General features: G+C 40.5%; 1 protein-coding gene across 1 annotated transcript in view; it reads right to left on the reverse strand.

Moving 5' to 3' along the window:
* Nucleotides 1–6273: 6273 nt before the first annotated feature.
* Cybb (cytochrome b-245 beta chain) overlaps nucleotides 6274–21653 on the reverse strand; it is a 33099-nt gene continuing 17719 nt past the window's right edge. Inside the window, exons 8-13 of the mRNA XM_034485209.2 lie at nucleotides 20883–20975; nucleotides 17400–17653; nucleotides 15918–16080; nucleotides 13014–13160; nucleotides 10404–10528; nucleotides 6274–8803 (exon numbers count right to left, since the gene is read on the reverse strand). Coding sequence (XP_034341100.1) covers nucleotides 8677–8803; nucleotides 10404–10528; nucleotides 13014–13160; nucleotides 15918–16080; nucleotides 17400–17653; nucleotides 20883–20975 — 909 coding nt within the window. The 3' untranslated portion in view covers nucleotides 6274–8676. The remainder of the gene's footprint in view (nucleotides 8804–10403; nucleotides 10529–13013; nucleotides 13161–15917; nucleotides 16081–17399; nucleotides 17654–20882; nucleotides 20976–21653) is intronic.

The raw sequence follows: 21653 nt of genomic DNA on the forward strand, positions 1-21653 counted from the left end.
ATAAGGCTAAGAGAGAAGGTTGCCAAGACTGAGCTGCATTGCACTCAAGCAGACCTGTGAGGGAATGCCCTCTGTTTAACTGGCTCCTTTGATATTGAACTCAAGAACACAAAAGGAAAGATGATCAGCCTTCCTTTGGAGACCTTTATCCCAAGAATCCCAAGAAGAAACACACGCACACGCACACGCACACGCACAGATCAACATACATACGCATCAATGCACGCTATGTATGCGCGTGTATGTGTGAAACTTGCTTTGAAATAAAGCCTAGCTTACTCATTTTTAGTTTGTCTCCTCGTGTAGTTTAGCACTGCTGCCACCAGGGGGCAGAAGGGTGCTATTCGCCACTGATTGTACACTTGGAAGTTTTCTTTGTATCAGATGGCGAAGTGATGGGTTTTGGTCCACTCCACCCCCTTACCTGCAGTGGATGTTCATAGATCCCCAGCGTTTGCTACATAACAGCCTTCTGTTAAGTAGTTAGATTATGTTAGACTCTAAACTCAACGCTGCAGCCACGTCTCATAGGCCTCACTGTATGTCGTAGAAACGGGAAGCGTTTTGGGTTTGTTGCTATTCCTTCAAAGAAATTACCAGAAGTGTGATGTCTTTTTCTTTTCCTTTGGAGCCTCTCACATGTATTCTTGTCTTGGTGGCTTTTTCCACAGACCTTTCCTGGTCAATTTCTACAAACATGTGAATAGGTACTTAATGTTTGTTGTGTATTCCAAACTCTAGGAGGAGACTTAGACCTCTTTAAGCTATTTGTGCCTGATTAGGGGTGTTGGGTTCCTTGGGGCAAGTCCAGTCATCATCAGAATATCCACAGTGCAGCAATAGCAATAGCAAGCCAGCAAGCCAGCAACAGCAACAACAGTGTGGACCAACAGCAGCATGGAGCATGGAGCAGCCGCTGCCACAGGCTCTCTCAGGGGTCTCCTGTTTATATCCCCTCCGAAGTCCCCAGAATTAAACTATCTGCAGTTGTCAAAAATCATGCCCTTCCTACAGCATCAGACCATCATAGTTAGCGGCTGTGGACAAACTGAAGCAGCCCCATATCCCATAGCTGGGATTAAAACAAAAACATATTCACATAATATAACTGTGTTTTTTTTTTTTTTTTTTTTTTGAAACCAAAAGTCTCACTATACCGCTCTAATAAAAATTCTATTTCAGCTGAAACCTGAAGGAAATGAGAGGGAGTAAACAACACATATTTGAAAAAACAATGAGTTCAGGCAGAGGGGCCACAAATGTAAAGACCTAGAAGTGGAATCAAGCAGTATGTTTGAGGGACAGCAAAGTAGCCATCGTTGTAGGAGCCTGAGCAAAGCAGAGAGGTATTCATCGTTCTGTGCTTCCTGAAATGTGAACAGCTGGGTCCTGTCACCATCCTGCCACTGAACCTTCCCTGCCACAGTGAACTATAGGGCACCCCTAGGAACTGCCAAACTAATGAGCCTAAAAGGATATGAGAGAAAAAAAAGATGTTCTTCTCTTAAGTGGAAAATATGTTGTCTTACAAAGAAAATTGAAATTACTGGTAGAATTGGAAGGTAAGGGACCTTTAAAAGATGGAAATGGAAAAGATGTAGACTTTCACACAGACACCTTGCCCAGCTGAGAACTTTAGTTTATCCGAATGAGTTCCACGCTCCATCATCGTATCTCTAAAATTATGCTGGACAAGAAGACCGATCCATAAAAGCCAAGTGTAGCAATCAGTCCTGGGCTAGGTCATGATGTGACAATAAACAGTCCTCAATTCTTAGTGGCTCAGCAAGCAAAAGCTTTTCTCCCCCCTTGGCTTTCTTTGTTAGTTGTCAGGAGTCTGTGCTCTCTCAATGACACGAATTGCACAAGGCTCATCCTACCCAAAGTACTTCAGAAGAGTTGGAGTATTCTCATCTGCTCCCCTGCCAGGATCCACGGTGGCCCTTGACTCGGAAGCCATACACACTGCACTGTATTTAAAGATGATGCTTTAAGCATTTTGTCAAGTAAACTGATTTACAAAATTATAGGTGTCTTATTCTCACTCAGCTTTTAACTATTTAACATCACAACATAATTTTGCTTTTATTTGCCAGTACTAAAAAAAAAATCTAGCTTTAAATTAGCAATATCTCCTAAGGTCAGTTTTTGAGATCAACTCCTAGCCACATTTCCCATGAATGCCAGCATTTAAAGTCATTCATATTGGTCCTTCATCATTTTTCTATAAAGCCACAAGGTAAGCTTGTGGGGAAACACAGTTAGGATTCCAATCTTAACATGCCCCCAGGTGTGTCATAGTAGAGAAAGTAGGTAATATCTCTATACTTCAGCATCCTGGTCCTTAAAGAAGAAATAATGTCCTGAAAATTAAATTAGATGAAATATATAAAGTTCTTAACTAATGATACTAACAGGAAGATGGTAGCCTGGGTCAGAAGGGGTTCAACAAGTCCCTTGTTCCCAGTCAATATGGAATGGTCATGTAATGTGACCATAAAATGACTTCTGTTGCTTCAACTCATTGAGATTAAAAACATCTTTGAGAATTTTGTATAATGTATTTGGACTATATTCAATCCTCTTTCCCTATTCCCCATAAATCCACCCCAGTTCCCTATCTACCCAACTTTTTGCCTCTTTTTAAAAATCCATCAAGTCCTATTTCTCCTGCCCATATACACTTCGATACAAGGTCATTTGCCAGAGTGTGGTTAGTTAACTGCTCTGGCACAAATGCAAATAACTTTGCATTTCATTTTCTCCATAGTTACGTCATCTGTGATATATCTATTAATTGTAAAATTAGAAAAATTTAACATTTACATTATTATGGTTTTTTTCATTTTAATCTAAATTGTTTGTTGTGATCACTATAGATCTATAGAACCAAGTACTAAGTATACTACGTAAAGGGAATAGTTCTATTAATGGAAAGGGATACAAAGTCACATTGAAGATCATGTGAATTCACCTCTTTAAAAAGCCAATAAAACAATCTATACTCCAGTTACTGATGATAGCACCTATTTCTGTTCTACTGTTTCCTTCTACCCCCATCTCCTGGCCTTTGATATATAATAGCCTTAAATAGAAAGCAGAGGATTTTTAAAAAGATGTATTTATGTTATGTGTGAGTACACTGTTGCTGTCTTCAGACACAGCAGAAGAGGACACCACATCCCATTACAGATGGTTGTGAGCCACCATGTGGTTGCTTGGAATCGAACTCAGGACCTCTGGAAGAGCAGTCAGTGCTCCTAACTGCTGAGCCATCTCTCCAGCTCCAGAGGTTTTGTTTGTTTGTTGTTCTTGCTTTGTTTCGTTTTGTTTTTATGTATCTCATATGTACCAAATAGGAATTCAATTGTGTTGATTATCTTTTACCAAGGAAAAACACACTCATCTAAAAGGTTTCCTTTGTGATTTGTTCATGGTCAAGTTTACTGTTGCCTTTGATCTCAGAAAAAGCCAGAGGAACTCTAGCAGAACCGAGAGCTTTGTAATGAATGTAGCAGGTAGCTGACAACACAGATGTCTGAGTGACCATTTCAGCACAGAAAAACAGGACGATCCTCTAGCTCTGCAGACCCTTACACACCAGGTATGGACTAACTTGCATGTGACTAGAGTGCTCTGATGGTTTTCAGCCAACTGAGACCCAATCTATACACCAGGATAGATGATTAAATAATATTTTTTTCTTATCAACTAACATAAGCATAGCTGAAATGTAGTCTACGATCTTTGGGGAAAGATAGGCGATTTGTTCTTATATTTGGCTCATCCCCATCTGACTCTGAAGAGTGATTGTTACCTTTGTTTTTGCTAACAATTATATTGTTACTCAAGTGGGGATTTCATAACTAAAAGGAGGACGTGATGCTTATCAATGAAGTAATCCAACATAATGGGGAAAAACTGGTGATTATTTAATATTTGAATGCAATTGTAGGATTGATAAAGATGTTTTGAACTTAACGTTTTACTGTAAATCAGATTTGCTGACTGTGTGATCTTTTCTAAAGAATCAAATTTCAGAATATAATCTTTGGGGATTTTTTTTCCAATAATTAGACAAGCACAATCCATTTGTTGTTAGTTCCCAGGGTAAAATCTCATAAGTTAATTCACAGTGGCTTCTCATGTGTTGCTTCTCTTAGTACTGCCTTTTAGTCACAAAACAGTTATTTGGGGATTGAGTTCTTTTTAGTACAATTTGAGATCTTCTATTTTCCTGGTTGTTGGTAATATACTGCCAGTAACTGTGTAGACTAAGTCCTCATGTGCCAACACAATACATAAGACTATAGCACTCAGACAATCTCCAGCCATACTTCACTGGTTGCTCATTTCCCACATTTTAGAAATCACCAGCCACTGTCAGCATATTTTGTTTGTTCTGCAGAACAGCACTTAATGTTGAGAAATCCTGTCATTTTAGAATCACACTTCTTCCTCGTGAAAACGTATCACATACATACATGCACATGAGCACGCACACGCATACTTCAAACAATGGCTGGTCATTCTCTGAAAGACATGAACGCTTTTAAAGAAAATAAAATATACAAAAAGGACATTTAAATTGAGTCATTAGATCTCTCTCTCTCTCTCTCTCTCTCTCTCTCTCTCTCTCTCTCTCTCTCTTTTTTTTTGGTCAAGAAAAGTAACCTTTTCTTTGTTTGTGGGGGATGGGGTTAAAACAGAGTCTGGATACCCAGAGCAACCTAGCCTTGCATTTATAATTCTGACTCAGCCTCTTGAGTGCTTTATTGCGTGGATGCACCAGAATACCTGACTCCACTTCTTTTTATAATCCATTTCTATATATTTTAAATAAAATTCCATCACTCTAACTTTCCTTTTTCTCCCTCCAGCATCCTATTTTATTTGAATTTAAAAGTGACATACCAAGATACTTGATCTCTACTGCCACCCTTACCCAACCATTCTCAATGCATATTTTGATTCCATGAACCTTATTTAATTTGCAAGTGGAAAGAATGTAGCAGAATATTTTTCCCCTGCTACATTTTACAATAAACTCGGTAATTTGGAAGAGCTAAGGTGGGAGGAGTGAAGGAGAGGGAGAGGAGAAGAAAGAGGAGGAGGACCTACGAGGGGAGGAGAGATGTAGGAGCCATGGAGAACCAGGCATGGGTCCAGGACAGTCCTGGGTAACGATTTATATCTTAAGGTTAGATATTGGGAAACAACTCTAATTGTGTAGGCAAATTGTTAATTGAGCATTTCTAAAGATAGAAAGCCATTGGATAATAATTAAGCTTTAGAGTTTCATTTCTACCAGGTACCACGTGGATGGCGGGTATTGTCTGGGGTTCAGCCAAACTTTGTGGAGACAGCATAGTAGATTGGCAGAGCCACCTCCTACACCCCACACCACTCGCTCGTGGCCTCGGGCCTTGCCTAGTCGGGAACATGGCAGCCCCATAAAAACAAGCCAGATTGGGTGCTGCCGATTAAATATTACTGCAACAAAAGAACATAGGCCCGATTGCTAGAAAATGGAGATTTAATGTTGACGTATCCATCCATTAACTGTGGGACCTTTGCTTAGCAATCATCTTTCCTTGGATAGTTTTCTTATCAACAAGGTTAGGATTAAAATGGCATTGTACTGTTGCTGAGGGAGTAGCTGAGATGTATGTAAAATGTTTGGCATAGTAGTAGTTGCTCACTAAATAGTTGCTATTTCTGTTATTACCATTTACCTTTGGTGATGTGCTTTGCATCCATGATAACAGCAAACGACCAAGCCCAAAACATATGCTGATGGCTTTATGCATTACCTAGACAGGGAGGGCTGTAACTGACGGACACGTTCAGAACAACCTTCATGATGAAAGACAGGATGATGAAAGACAGGATCTTTGCTAGTTGGATTCACCCTTTAATGATAAGTTCAATAACAAAGACACAGGGAAAGCTCACTGATTTCAGCATCAAAGCAAGCTTTAATAGTTATTTCTAAAAGTTATCTCCAGATCATCTTCTTGCCCGCCCCCCCCCCCAGACATTCATATACAATGGCTGAAAATACTCAGATTCCATAAACATGATATTGCAAAAGCGGGAAAAACTAAGAAAAGCATTTCTAGCCTTATTTTCTCATTTTAGATTTGTTACTGAAGACAGATCTCAGTATCTGTTACTAAATTCCAAGAACTAAGTATGGAAAGAGCTATGCTGGCAGCTGGCGGCTGGGAGCTGGGGGCTGGGGGCTGGTGGGTGGGGGCTGGGGGGTGGGGGCTGGGACCTGGGAGCTGGGGGCTTCGGAGGGAAAAGAAGGAAGTTCTCAAACAAGAAGCACATGTGCACTCATTTTCCTTCTCATAACCAGAATAACTCAGGATAGATCTCTATTTTGGGAACTATGTCGATATCAACTATTGCTTGCTTATGGGACCATTTTCCTCCTACTGGGTTGCCTCATCCAGCCTTGATATGAGGGTTTGTGCCTTGTCTTATTGCATCTTGTTATGCTGTGTTCAGTTGATATCCCTGGGAGGCCTGCCTTTTTTTTTTTTTGAAGGGAAACAGAGGAGCAATGGATCTAGGGAAGGTGTGGAGCAGGGCTGGGAGAGGATCTATTGAAGAATAAAGAAAAAAAGGAAAAAACAGCAAACTGGAGAAACATTCTTGGAGCAACAAACAGACTCATAACCACCTTTGTTAGAAAGTTATTTTCAGAGTCCTTGTAACTGAGAGCTCTCTAGCTCAAACTTCGCCACAAATAATTAAAATGGACTCATATTAATTATACCAAACAAATGTATGTTGAATAAATGAACTAATGCCTAGGATGAAACATGAAGGCTCTGGACCTTTCTCCAAGGGCAACAAATTTTGTGGTGCCATGTGCACATTACATCTAGGAAGGCCTTACTTTCCAGAACCAGCCTTCAGTGCTCTAAGGATGTTAAGAGAACAGGGGATAACAGGAATCTAAGGAGAATCTGAGCCCTCACTTCGTCTAGTCTCTTCAAAATGTCTATACAATAGCAAAATTTGTGACCGGAACTGAAACTGTGCAATACTATATGAAGTCAAAACAAGATGAGCACGTGCATCCTTCAATTCAATTACATGGGATACATATCAAATAGAAATGGAGGGTGAATCCCAACCACCATGAGCCCCTTTCCCTTTCTCTTTTCCCATTTGAGTGTTGTGTTTTCTTTTCTCTCCTGTTCTCTCTACAGTTTCTCTCCAACAAGACCTCTGCCCTCTACTCTTCCTTCCTCATCACCAAAGCTGAAGTTATAAATCTTTTTATCCCTGGTGGTGGGGCAATCAGAAATGCTTTTAGTTCCCAGAAACAGGAGAAGGTTTTTTTTTTTTTATTTCCACATGTGACTCCTGTGGCAGTGATCTACACTCTGCCTTGCACTTCTGGATACCCATAAAATAGTGGGTGTGATTTTACTATCAACCCAGTTATTTGGGGATGACAGTTTCTAGGATTTATATTTCAGGAAGATGCTGGTAACTAGTGGTGATGAAAATGCTGTAATAAAAATACAAGTTGTTGTCTATCCACATAGATCTATGTGCGTAGGTATTTAAGCCAAAGAAGAAATGCATTCTAAGCAGGATATGTATCATCAGGTATACATTTGCTAGAATTCAGTTCAAAATTCACAAGGGTTGGCTCAAGCAGACCTTTTCTGTCAGTAAATGAATGTGTCTTTTCCTTTAAACTAGAAGCGTTAGCCAACATCATCATAGGAGGATAGGACTATGAATTCATCCCTCCTGCCTCCAAATAACAGTTGAATGAATACACTAAGTCAGGCCATCCTACTGGTTATCTTTCTCTCTACTCCCAGGGGAATCAGGGTATTTTGGTCTGTAAAAGTAACAGAAGGGTAATTTTGTCTCTGGCCATGCATTCCATTCTGACATAGTTCTGAATGTTTGCATCATTCATTTATTCATCCATTCAATAAACTGATCTTGAACAGTCATTCTGTCAAACAGCATCATAAATGCTACCTTAACTCCAAACAGTCTAATATTTCTTAGTAGGAATAATCTCTCACCCAGTTATGCTGTTATGCTAGTTAAACTGGAATATACTTCTGTGTCCTACCATCATTAGTAAGTATTAAGTCACCATCACTATCTCCTCTATAAAAAAAAAAAAAAGTCTTCTTTATTATGATGCTAAGGTTAAAGATGAAACACAAATGAAGAATGATAAGCTACTCTTTGATTTGCATTTTTTTTTGTTGAGGGAAGAGTATAAAAACCGATTTTTGAGGCAAGCTGATATTAAATATGAAAAGGTGACTACATTCAGAGTTTCCTGGCCTAGATCTCATTTCAGCTGCTTAATCGGAAGGAAGGGGCTGAACTCATTTGAACTTCTATTGTTTATCCTAGAGAAAGTCCCAGAAAATGCTTTTGCCTTGCCCTCTTCTGGCATGGAAGAGGGAAATATGAAACAATGCAACATAACAATGTTTATAAAAAGTGCTCTGAAACTATGAAGCTCCATGTAAATATGACCTATGACTCGCAAATAATCTTTGGAATTCTTTTTAGGGGGCCCGTGTCATTATGGTTTCCTTTCCTCCTCCTCTCCTACAATCAACTGGCAATATCAGGGCATTTGGCAGCAAACACTGGTTTCCTGGTGAAAGAGCTGAGTTAGAAGTTTTCCTTGTTGAAAATGAAGTGGACTCCACGAGGGCCGGACTCTGAGTTGGAGATGCTCTGTTTACTGAGAGTTTTAGCCAAGGCTTCTGGGCCACACAGGAAAACTCCTATTCTGGTGCTTTGGAGAAAGAAAAGAAAGTTTCAGGCTTTGGCATATATTGGGCAATAAAGAGGGTGGGTAAATTTCCTATTAAGTAGAGGTCACTCTATTCCTATTTTTTTCCACAAGTGACAAAAATGTTCAATTTACTCACAAGGAGCAGGCCCAACTGAGTATTAGAGACAGCTGGCAAACTCAAATGGAGTTGACATCCCCAGAAAATGAAATCCAAGCAGGGGTTCTGGAAACTTCTACCACAAAGATATCATGGTGTACTAGCTAGTTTTGCATGTCAACTTGACACAAGCTGGAGTTATCCCAGAGAAAGGAGCCTCGATTGAGGAAATGCCTCCATGAGACCCAGCTGTGAGGCATTTTCTCAGTTAATGATCGGGGGGAGGGCCCATTTTGGGTGGTGCCACCCCTGGACTGATTAGTCCTGGGTTCTATAAGAAAGCAGACTGAGCAAGACACAGGGAGCAAGTTAGTAAGCAGCACCCATCCATGGCCTCTGCATCAGCTCCTGCCTCCAGGTTCCTGCCCTGTTTGTGTTCCAGTCCTGACTTCCTTTGATGATGAACAGCAATGTGGAAGTTTAAGCTGAATAAACCCTTTCCTCTCCAACTTGATTCTTGGTCATGATGTTTTGTGCAGGAATAGAAACCCTGACTAAGACCCATGGCTAATAGGCAAAGCTTAGGTGTACTTTCCTGTTGGACTTGAGCCCCCCAAATATTTCTAGTATTTTGAAATCAGTAACAAATCCTCACTGGGTGCCTCAACTCTGACAGCAGCTTCATCCTCTGAAGTCTTACAGTTGAAATCCTTGTTTTTCAAAATATGGTCCCATGCCATCTCAAAAGGCATCATGTTTTTAATAATCTAGGTTTCTGGGCCCCACTTCAGACCTAATAAATCAGTATCTATATGTAATAACATAGCAAGGTAATTTATGTGCTCATTGACGCACATTAAAGCTCATTACAGCAATGGTTTAACTAAAGCAGGCATATCAAGCCTGAGGCCACTGGGCCCCATACATATAAGAATAGCTCTGCGTGTAGCCTGGCACATTTGTAGATCACATCATGTTGCAATGGCAAGTCATTGTGTTTGCCACACCTATTTGAAAAGATATATTTAGAGTAAGATATTGAATTTCTCACGTGTTCTACGTGACAAGGAGATTTCCTAAGGGTATCAGGATGGCTAAAACTGTAGTGACAACAGAAAGACACCATATCATCTGTCATCTTATAATTTTAGACTCAGACACTTGATCTGAAAGTGAAGGTATAATAGTCTTACTAGTAAGCACACGCTGTACTCATCCTTTAAAATCAATATATGCAATAGTGATATTTGGGCAACTAAAGAAGGGAAATGCTATGGGTCAGGATGTTGAGAGAACTACTCTCCATGTGATTTTGCTACGATTTAAAGATTATTTCTAAAAGTCAGAGCTATCTGATGTCTGTTGGATAAGAATTCAGCCCTGTCACAGCATTATGAAAATGTTAATGGTAACTTTTAGGCTACAAAGTACAGTCAGTGCTTGGGAACTGCTGCTTTATGCAGACCACAAGCTTCGGGAACACTTAAGCAGAGGACTCCTTACTTAGGGTGTTCATTTGCAATGGTCTTGAACTCATTATCCCAGTTGGGCCGTCCATACAGAGTCTTCTGTTTTAGGCCTGTGATCACATCTTTCTCCTCATCGTGGTGCACAGCAAAGTGATTGGCCTGTAGCAAAGGATGTGCATTCAGCAAAAAAGAGACATGGGAGAACACATTTCACAAATCAAGCTCTTACTTAATACACACACAGAGAGAGACATATATAGGTTGTGATGGTAGAGGGTGATATTCTTCAGGAAGAAAGGGGATGAAAGGGTCCTCTGTAGCCATCTGCTATCAAGATATTACTAGACATGTGGGTATCAGTAAGTCAGTTCCTTATGAGACATATGGCATAGTCAATGGTCAGTAACTCCCTTTACAGAATGTGCCTTTGTAAAAAGCTTTGTAAAAGTTCAGGTGTTGAGGAAGAGACCATTTGAAGCAAGGCTGCATTAAAGAGAAAATCCCTCTTTTACAATCCAAATAAGGCCAGCCTAAATGAAAAGGTAATGGAAATAGAACACAAAGATGAGATGACAAAATGAGAAGAATAACTGTTCCCAGAACGAGATGTGTCCTTTGTATACACCAAAAGCTCAGCCCCCTAGAGGCAGGTGCCTACAGGGCCTTCATTGCTGGGCCAGTTAGTGTAGGCAGTGGATTAGTACATTTAGGAGGAGGTGGATTTCAAGGCTATGATGGGAAACCTGCCAACTGCTGGTAACTCAGTTTCAAATGCCGAGCTTCCATGCTGGATCAAAAAGAAGTCAGCTCCAGCCTCTCAGGATATGATCTAGACATGTGGCTGCTTGTGACTCCTGGAAGGGTTCCAGATGAACCAATGGGAAGGACTTTGAACACTGACAGAGCCAAAGGGAAACTGAGGACAGTCACTTGATGAACTCTTCTTTCCTGGTCCTAAGCTCACAAAGCTAAACAGTAAAACGACGACTGTAAATACAATCAGTCATTATTCTTCCCTGTCTTAGGCATAGCCTGACATCAAGGTCGCATAGAGCAAGTGTTGACTGACTACTAGGCTAAACCAAATAACAAGAAAGTTAACCATTTTCTCCCTGGTTGACGCAAAAATGTGAAGTTCTGTTTTTGCCCCCAAGGGCCTTATCACCCTCTAAGAAAGGCAAATTCATACTCCCGGGAACCTGCACTAGTTTCCTTTCTTGTCTCTCTCACAAAGTATTATGAGAAAATTTACTTAGGAGAGAAAGGGTTTATTTGGCTTACAATTGCAGGTTATAGACCATCATTGTGGAGAAATCAAGGCAGCAGGAACTTGAAACAGCTAGTCATATCCACAGTCAAGGGGAGGAAGAAAGAAATGCACCCATGCAGTTTGCTCTCTGATTCTATCTAAGCTTTCTTCTGTCCTATATAAGGGTCTCCCTCCCAGGGGCTGGGATCACCTACAATGGGCTGCATCTCCCCATATTAGTTAGCAACTAAGACAATCCCCGGCAGATATGCCTATGAGCCAGTTCAATATAAATATTTAATCAGTTGAGACTCTCTTCCCAGACTGACATTTATAACTAACCATACAGGCCCTAATGAGGCTCCATACTGCATTCCTTAGCCTTGTAAATTCTAAGATGCTTTTATTGCTAAATGATCCTGGTGGGAGAATATATTGCATTCAGTTGAAGACAAGTGACTTATTTTAGTAGTCTCTAAATATTTGGCATGACATATATTTATATACATTTCTGCATATATACTATATATCCAACTTTCTTCATCATATATATGTCGATTTATTTGTTATTAATAGCCATGAACTACTGGGAACTGCCGAGTGCATTTGGACACTGCTGTTCACTTGCTGGATGCCTTTATGCAAATAAGCTGATCAGTTCTAGGCTTTTGATTCTTTGTCAATAAAATTTGGAGAATAATAGTCATTACTTCATCATAGGGTTGCCGAGAACATAAAATTAGACAATCTGCATAAACACTAAAAACAATACCTGGAACAGGACCCAGTCTACAAAGGACTGTAGGATCCCAATCCTTTGACACCCAAATCCATAAGTGCTAAAGTCTCTTACATACTTTGAATCATATCTAGATTAATTATGACACCTCAGGCAATGGAAGGCCTATGTAACTAGTTGTTACACTGTATTGTTTAGGGACCAATTGTTTCCCCAAATAGTTTGATTAGGTTGATGGAACATACAGATGCAGAACCTCAAGTATATGGAGAGCTGACTGAATATAAATGTATTGAATATATCATACAACATAGAGAACATACACATTAAGGACTGAATACAAAAGAGGGGGATAGATTTTTCCTTCCCATTACCATTTGATGAATCTTGTCCACCTGCCTTGAGATTCTAGTTCTTTGGTGGCAACATTGTTATAATATCAACATAGGTCCCTTAGTTTGGAATCTAGTCTCAATGGTCTAAATATCTTAGGATGATATTGAGTGACTGTGAGCAGGCTGGGTCACTTGAGTGTATTAGCTGTCCTTAGGGGTTGTGGGGAGGAGTAATGTATGAAATTTTCTTTAAAAATAAAAGGAAGCCAGCATGCTCTGGACATACAATAAAAGATCTGAGAACTGGATTCTTGTCCTCACCTGAGATTCATCCCAGCCAGTAAGATAGATGTTGTAGCTGAGAAAGTTGGCATTGTTCCTTTCCTGCATCTGGGTCTCCAGCAGCTGCAGCAAGTCTGCAAACCACTCAAAGGCATGGGTGTCCCTGCACAGCCAGTAGAAGTAGATCTGAAGAAGGACAGGCCATAAATCAGATTGTATCAGCTTCAACGAATGGGTTTCTAATGTTCTAAACCTTTTCATGGTGCCCAGAATGCCTAGAAACAGGTTCGCAGAAATCTGGAGATGTTTGCTTGGAGATATAGCCTAGATTGACCCTAGTTCAAACTTGGGATCCTCCAATTTCTGCCTCTCAAGTGCTGGCATTGTGTGGGGGGCACTGAGCTGAGAGACAACCAGGTGTCTGGTCGAACAAGCTTCTGAACCTCGGAGAACCCTTTAGGGACGGTAGGATGTTCAGCTCTGTTCCTGGCCCCCTAGCTTTCTCAGCTTCCGCCCTTCACAGCCCCTCCCACAGAGAGGTTGAGAGGTCTACAACCATTGACCATCAGGTCACATAGGAATGGTGCCCCAGGCTCTCCTCACATGCATATGAGGCATCCCCAAAAACCTCAGACTAAGCCAATGAGGTTACCTGCTGCTAAAACCTTCACCCACCCCAAACTGTATATATTGAGCTTAATTGAGAAGTAAAACACACACAAGAACCGTCCTGTTGTCTGAGAGCTTCCGTTGTGGACCCTCCCTTCTTCACCAGCTAGCCGGCTCCAGAGCTGTTAACACTGGGCAAGGGATCTACTGCCTTTCCCTGCTACCTGGCCGGCACTTCCCGGCTTAGAAAAGAGCTGTAACACTTCAGAACCCACCGGTTCCTTCAGAGTGCTCCTCTTTCTACTACCAAGCCAGCACTTCCTGGCCTAGCAAAGAGCTGTAACACTTTGGAACCCACCGGCTCTCCGGAACCTGCCTGGGACATCAGGCTGCCTCCTTGTCAGCTAGTCGGCTCCTTATCAGCCTAGCCCGAGCCTGGACTGGTTCACCACGGAGGGAGAGACAGGGGCAACACCTGGGAGAGACCAGTCAGCGACAGGGCGCCAGAGGCAGCGGCAGAGGCTGGCAATCTCCCCTCCCTGCTCGCACCCTGTCCCCAGCCGGGAGATCGTCGTGGGACACCCTCCAGAACAAGGGTCCTAGAATTGTGGATGTGTATAACCAAACTATATATCCTCCATAGGCTAATTTACACAAATCTTCTCTGACCTTCAAGCAGGCAGATCAGGAAATCATTTTCAGGAGCTGCTAGAGAAATGGGTCATTGGGTAAGATTGCTTTTTGCTCTTCCAAGGCATCAAAGTTCTGTTGCCAGAATCTGTGTCAAGTGGCTCACAACTGCCTGTTACTCCTTCTCAAGGGCATCTGATACACTCTTTTAGCTTCTAGCTGCACCCCTTCATATCTCGTGTGTGCGTATGTGGTGTGTACTTGTGTATACACACACACATGTACACATGCACACAAACAAGCACATGGACATAGATAAAAATAAATATTTAAAAGTAAATCTATAAATTGATGATTTAGGCTTACAAATAAGTAGCTGACCTTCACCTTCTGTCTTGCTAGTTTCCTTCTGCTGGTGTGCAGTTCCTCTCCCAGAATCCCTAACTTCCTTATATCTGCTCTGAGAAAGGCCAAAGGAATCAACACAGTGGCTGCCACAAGATGTCTTCCCTGCCTGGGACTTCCAGACTTTCCCAAGTAGTCTTACTAATACCTTCTTCACTAGAAAAAGAGTGAAATGTGAAGCTGGGGTAGAATGACCCTATCAGAATCAATCTGAACAATTACTAGAATAACTTGAAGTTTACAAGGCATCTTTCCTCAAGTAACATGTAACAGTTCCCTGGAAATTCATCCCTAGGAGACATCCATAAGCAAGTAAAAAGTTCCATGTCTCCTGCCCTATTCTGCTAAAAGGTAGTAGATTGAAGAACTGAAAGTAGAGTCAGTGTCATTCTATAATGCAGGATGACAGGGGAAAAAATGTTTTCAGTTTGGCCTGCTGCCACTGTCCTATCATCTCAACAGGTCAGGTCTGTAACCACAACTGTTTTGGAGACTGAGGAGGGAGGATCATAAATCAAAGGCCTGCCTGGGCTGCACAGTAAACATACGGCTAGGCCAGGCAACCTAATGAGTCCCTGTCCCAATATAAAAGGGAAAAGAGTGTCAAGTTGTAGCTCAGTGGTTCAGCATTTGGCTAGGAGCTGTAAGTCCCTGGGATCCATCTCAAATCATGCTTTCCTTTCTATTTAAAAATTATGGAAAATGGGTTATTGAAATATATATATATATGTATCTATGTATGTATAGATACATATATACATATATAGATACATACACACACACACACACACACACACACACACACACATATATATATATTAAAATTTCTAAAAGTATGGAAATTTGCAGAGGGAAAACTAGAAAAGAATACCCCAGGAGAAGGAGGTATAATTCGGGGTAGAACATTTGAGGAGCACACTTGAAGCTTTGGCTGCCACCCTCAGCACTGCTTGGTGTGTGTGTGTGTGTGTGTGTGTGTGTGTGTGTGTGTGTACATGTGTTCACGTGTATATGTGCTCATGCATATGCACACTCAGAGTGTAACTATTAGGCTGGGGTTATAACTACTTTCTCTTTTTCTCAAATTTTATGAATTTATAATACTGCCAGACAAACACAGCATATTGCTTTTACTAACAGGTCTGTGTATACACACGCACACTAATGTACCTTCTACTCTCTTGAGGCAAGCCTGCTGCTCTGGAATCACTTAAACCTTTTCTTCATTTCCCCCATCCCTGAAAATCATTCAGAAAGTGATGGTTAATCCAGGCCCTCCAGCAAGTAAGAAGAACTTACCTTTTTGAGTTTCAGATTAGTGGCATTATCACAATATTTGTACCAGACGGACTTGAGAATGGAGGCAAAGGGCGTGACTCCAATCCCGGCTCCCACCAACATCACCACCTCATAGCTGAACACATCTTCACTGGCTGTACCAAAGGGCCCATCAACTGCTATCCTGAATGGAAAGGGAAAAGGATGGTTGTGGCTGTATAGATCTGCACAGTAGAATACCCACTGTGCACTAAGCTGACTCTAACTGAGGTAGTATTATGTATGGGAAACCTCTATAAAATGGCTTTCATGGAAGTCATTTAATGCCACCACTGGGGCTGAAAGTAAGAATATTAATGATTAGCTAACTGAAAATCTTTGCTAGATTGCCATGGATATTTTTTCATTTTCTTCCTCTTCTTTCCCTCTACACACAACACCTATGCCTCTTTAGATTTAATTTCATCACTTGCATGTGGGTGTTTTGTCTGCATGTATATCTGTATGCTCGTGGAGCTATAAAAGGACGATGGGTCCCCTGGAATGGGAGTTACAGATAGTTGTGAGTGCTCAGACTCGAACTCAGGTCCTCTGGAAGAACAGTTAGTACTCTGAGTCATCTCTCCAGCTCACATCTTTCTCTGGTTATGAAAAACCATACTTGTATTTTTTGTTTTGTATTGTTGTTTTGTTGTATTTGTTTTATTGTTGTTGTTGTTGTGTGTATGCATCTGTCAAAGAGAACATGATATCAGAGGACAACTTTCAGGAGTTTCTCTCCTTCAACCATGGGATCTGGGGGACAGGGGCTGGACTCAGGACATCTGGACTGCACCGCAAGCTCTTACTCATCGAGGCACAGCTCTGTGTTTGCTTGCTTCCTTGCTTGCTTGCTTGTTGGAACCAAGATCTCTTGTATGCCAGGCTAGCCTCAATGTTTCTATCTAGTTAGTGAGAACTTTGAACTCCCGATTCTCCTGCTTCTGCTTCCCAACTCCTGGGATTATAGACCTGGGCTCCATGCCTGGCAGAACAATCTACATTTGAAAATCCTAATTGTATTACACACATAGTTTCTACTGAGTCCTTGACATGATTTTTTTTTTAAATGACATCATTTATTTGTGTTAGGCAACTGGAAAGAAGGATGCAAAGCAAATAGTATGTTCAAACAAATGATATCATTTGAAATTTAAGAATAACCTTGACATGATTTTTGTTTCTCTGTAAAAGTTAATATAACTTGGCCTTGACCTTTATGTGTTAAAAGAAAGTTGAGGGTATTACTAATATTTGATCTCAATACTTTATAGTTCACCCAAGATATCTAAACATATATATAAACATACCACATGCAATTGTGAACACAGAAAGACACCCATACATTTTGTGAACCACTGTACTTTGTCACTCAGAAGATTATGTTAAGATATGGGGAAATAACAACTATGTAGCCATTTCTCCTAAACACATACACATTTGCAATATGTGTCCCGTACTCACTTAGGTAGTTTCCAGGCATCTTGGAACTCTTGCTTATCACAGCCACAAGCATTGAATAGCCCCTCGGTCCAGTCTCCCACAATACGGATATGGATGCTAAAAAAGTCTTCCTCAGGAGCAGAGGTCAGTGTGAATGGGTGCCACTCTAGCTTGGATACCTTGGGGCACTTGACAAAAATGTACTGTCCCACCTCCATCTTGAATCCCTTCTTCTTCATCTGAAGCTCGATGGTTTTGAAAGGGTGAGTGACCACCTGTAGAATAAAACGACCCTGAAAACTGCATGTCCACAAAACATTTGCACTTTCGGGATCCATATGGATAAAAGACTTAATTATGATGCTCTACCTGTGCTTTTTTTTTTTTTTTTTTTTTGGGACCAACACAGAAGGTCCATCATCAGATGTATCTGCTATTTGGGATTTGTCCCCAATTGTAGCTGACGGCTAATGATGGACTGAGGAATGGACACCAAGTCCTAGTCTTCTCCCTTCAACCTGAGATAACTCCAACACTGCCTTGTAGGATCTGACATTACAGCTGCAACCACATTGTAGGCCAGCCCAGCCCTTCTCTCTTCCTCATTCTGTCTTCCTTAATATTTTTAATGTGTTTTTTTTCTTGTTTGTTTTGAGACATGGCTTCCGTGTGTAGCCCAGGATAGCCGCCAGAAACTTGTGATGTAGCCTAAGCTGGTCTTAAAGTCTTGCTCTCCTACCTCAACTTCCTGATGACTGAGATCGTGGGAATGTGCTTGCTACCACATCTGGGGTTTCTTTTCTTATGAGTACAGTCCCCGAGAACGTGCTCCTAAGAAGCATTTTGCATACAGTTCTCTGTTTCACAGTCTTTGGCAGGAAATTGAAACTATCAGTCTGTTGTGATTTCTCTCTCCCCGTCTCTCTCCCTTTCCCTCTCCCTCTCCCTTTCTCTGCCTCCCTCCCTCTCCCTCTATCTCTGAAGCTAAACAAGATACAAAAAATAGAAAAAAGAGGTCTCCTGTTCACTCTGTCTCCCCAGGTCATGACAGAGGACACTGGCAGCTAGACAGAAATATGGAGCTTTCACTGACCAGGTATATTGCAAGAGCCCCAAAATGAAGCTAACCATGCTGTCTGCTCTTGTTCTGAATCACACTTAAATATGCCCCATTCCCTGCATTGTTTCTACATTTCTCCTCACTTAGGGAGAGCATCATCCATTTTTCCCCAAGCCAGTTACTATATTTATCCTCCATATATGCAAATGACTACAGAAAATCTATTCCAATTATGTAAACCAAGTAAATGGATGAATTTAAAAGAGAGCATAATAAAGGAAACAGAAAGCAAATATTCTTTCTTGTCAAGAAGACAAACTCTCAAGTTTATTTCAGCACCACAGCTAGGATCTAGAATCAACCTCACTATACAGAAACGGTGGATGGATAAAGACAATGTGGTGCACCTACACAGTAGAATGATATTCAGCTTAAAAAGGTGAAATCTTGCTACGGTCAGATTGTATGATCCTAGATGATACAATGTGAAATAAGCCAGACACAGGTGCAACATAATTTCCCTCATATGATGCAAGAGTTCAGCTCATAGAAATTGAGTGTAAAATAATGGTCACTAGAGGATAAGGAGAATGGGGGAGAAGGAGATATGAGTGTTCTCAGGCACTGAGTTACAGTCAAGTAGGATAAATAGGTTCTGGTATTCTGGTGGACAGTAGATATGGTAAATATGGTGAATAATACACTTTCTATTTTGAAGCTTTTGGGAAGACTTCGGATATTTTTGTAACAGTGAGATCATACATGTTTGAGTTGAAAGATGTTATACTTAGTTACACAAGTATAACATAGGAGAACACTATATTGTAGCCTATAAACACATACAATTCTGAGCTAATGGAAAATGAAATCGAGCTTAAAACTAACTAAAAAGGTCAGATACTTTTCCTGCAAAGATGCCTACAATAGCTAGAAGAATTTCAGAGGTCTGGGTTCAGACAAACCAAAGGTCATCAAAGGATGGAAAGTTACGGAGAACTGAAACAATGCTCACTGATATTGCTGGGGTTTTCTTTCCAAGAGTGGACTGAAGAAGTGTGTCATTCCTATTAATAAACATTAGCACTAAGGCTGTAGCTAATTGGCAAAGCAGATGTTTAGCATGTGTGATACCTGAGTTTGACCCCCAGTACCACCAAAAGAAATGGAAAACCATTTTCAAAACATGGGATTTAAATGTATCTTATAGGACAAGGATGCAAACACTGTCCTCTTCTCTGAAACAAGGAACTGAAAAGCATCATTGTGAATAGAGAAGATTTTGTTGAAATTTGTCATGTTGTAATTTTGTGTGGTAAAACAGTTTTTCTCAGGTTGCAATTTTTTATGATAAACACAAAGAGGACTTACTAAATAAGATACAGCAGCAGACTCACTGGCATATTGTTGGATAACCCCTGTTTCTTATATTTGCATGAGAAGAAAGTGAACATTTATTTTCCTCACAAGATAACAAATTTGCTCTAGAAATAAATATTTGTCTGGTTCGGTCATGTCTTATTTATGAAAAGAAAAATCACAGCTAGGTTTTTTAAAAAAATAAAACAATAGAAATAACATAAAAGAAGGGCTGCCCATTCCTACATTGCAAGCCTCGCAGTGGCAGCAGGACTAGATCTACTGCGACTCTTCGTAGGTACCAACCGAAAAAATTCTAGTGGGGAGGACAGAAGGAAGTTTGGTGCCTTGCAAAAAATAAACTATAATACTTTTCGTAAATACTTTCAGAAGCGAATGGAATCAAATTTTATTTAACCAAAGAATCTTGTTGTGTGCTTACTGAAACTACAAGGAACTTTTCTATCTATCAATCACGTATCTATCTTCCTATGCATCTGTCTATCAGAAGAGTCTGTCTAATTGTATATCTGTCTCTTTAGATTGTAATGATAAACAAAACATGGGAGAATGGATAAAAAGCACTCCAGACTTGGAGTTGGGAGAGCAAATGCATGGTGTAGCTTATATATTCATCTGCTTGATACTTCAGACACTGAAGATCTAATTAATATACAGTGATCACATATAAAGAATAGAAGAAGGAACTAAGGAACTAGAAAGTTTCAACATTTTATGGGTTTGGGGGGTTTTTTTGGACATAAAATTTTTGTCTCACTAACATATAATGTGTGTGTGTGTGTGTGTGTGTGTGTGTGTGTGAGAGAGAGAGAGAGAGAGAGAGAGAGAGAGAGAGAGAGAGAGAGAGAATCCTAGAAAGTGATACCTTTAGTGTCTCTCTTATAGAGCAATCCATTTCATCCTTAAGTTAAATGCATTAAAACCAACTGATGTATGTAGGACTTCTGTTTTCAGTTTAATGAAAAGAATGTGGTTAAGTGACCTTTTAGACCAACAGTATAGAGAACTCAGGGAGAGTTGCTCATATGGTAAGTAGCTACTACCAATAATTTTGCATCAGTGAATACCTTAGTGATGACCACCTTCTGTTGAGATCGCCAGAACCGGACCAACCTCTCACAGAGGTACAGGAACATGGGACCCACTATCCATTTCCAAGTCTGTAATCACATCAAATACAAAAAGGACAAGTGTTAAGGGGGCGGTGACAGCTCATGAGAGACTCAGAAGGAGCAAACATTTTACAAGCCAGGTTAACCTTTGTAAGCTTGCCGAAACATTTACTACTGATAAGGACTTTTTATAACAGAGTCTATATGAAAATATCAAAAGTTAAGATGAACTGTTAAGCCAGTAAAACAGCCACATTGGGGTTATATGTTATATATTATATAATCTGCATCTGTAGTGTAAAACTTTCCAAAGAGAAACTTCCTGCAAGAATGAGATTTGCTCTCACTGTCAGTACATGAACTTGGGCTAAGCCTACAACAGAACAAGGAAGGCTTCAGAATGTCTCATTTCAGCACTATGATATCTTTAATGAAACACTGCAATTTTTTCTCTGTCATTTAGTCTGAGATTAATCTTTTGCAAGATGACAAATGTTGTGCAAGACCTCAATATGTCTTCAATATGCTTGGTAAATTCTAGGAGCTAGGCAATGCTTTTGCTACAGGGACACATATGAAAACTCTAAGACTTCTCTCTGAGTCTCTGGGCAGAATATGGAAATTGCTTCATAAAGTTGTAGACTCTCTATAAACATTTAGGCCCAACAGATCTATCCAATTTGACCAGTTGGATTCCTAACCTAATATCTGACGTACCAAAAATGT

Source organism: Arvicanthis niloticus, chromosome X (genome assembly GCF_011762505.2).
Source record: "Arvicanthis niloticus isolate mArvNil1 chromosome X, mArvNil1.pat.X, whole genome shotgun sequence".
Lineage (NCBI taxonomy): Eukaryota > Metazoa > Chordata > Mammalia > Rodentia > Muridae > Arvicanthis > Arvicanthis niloticus.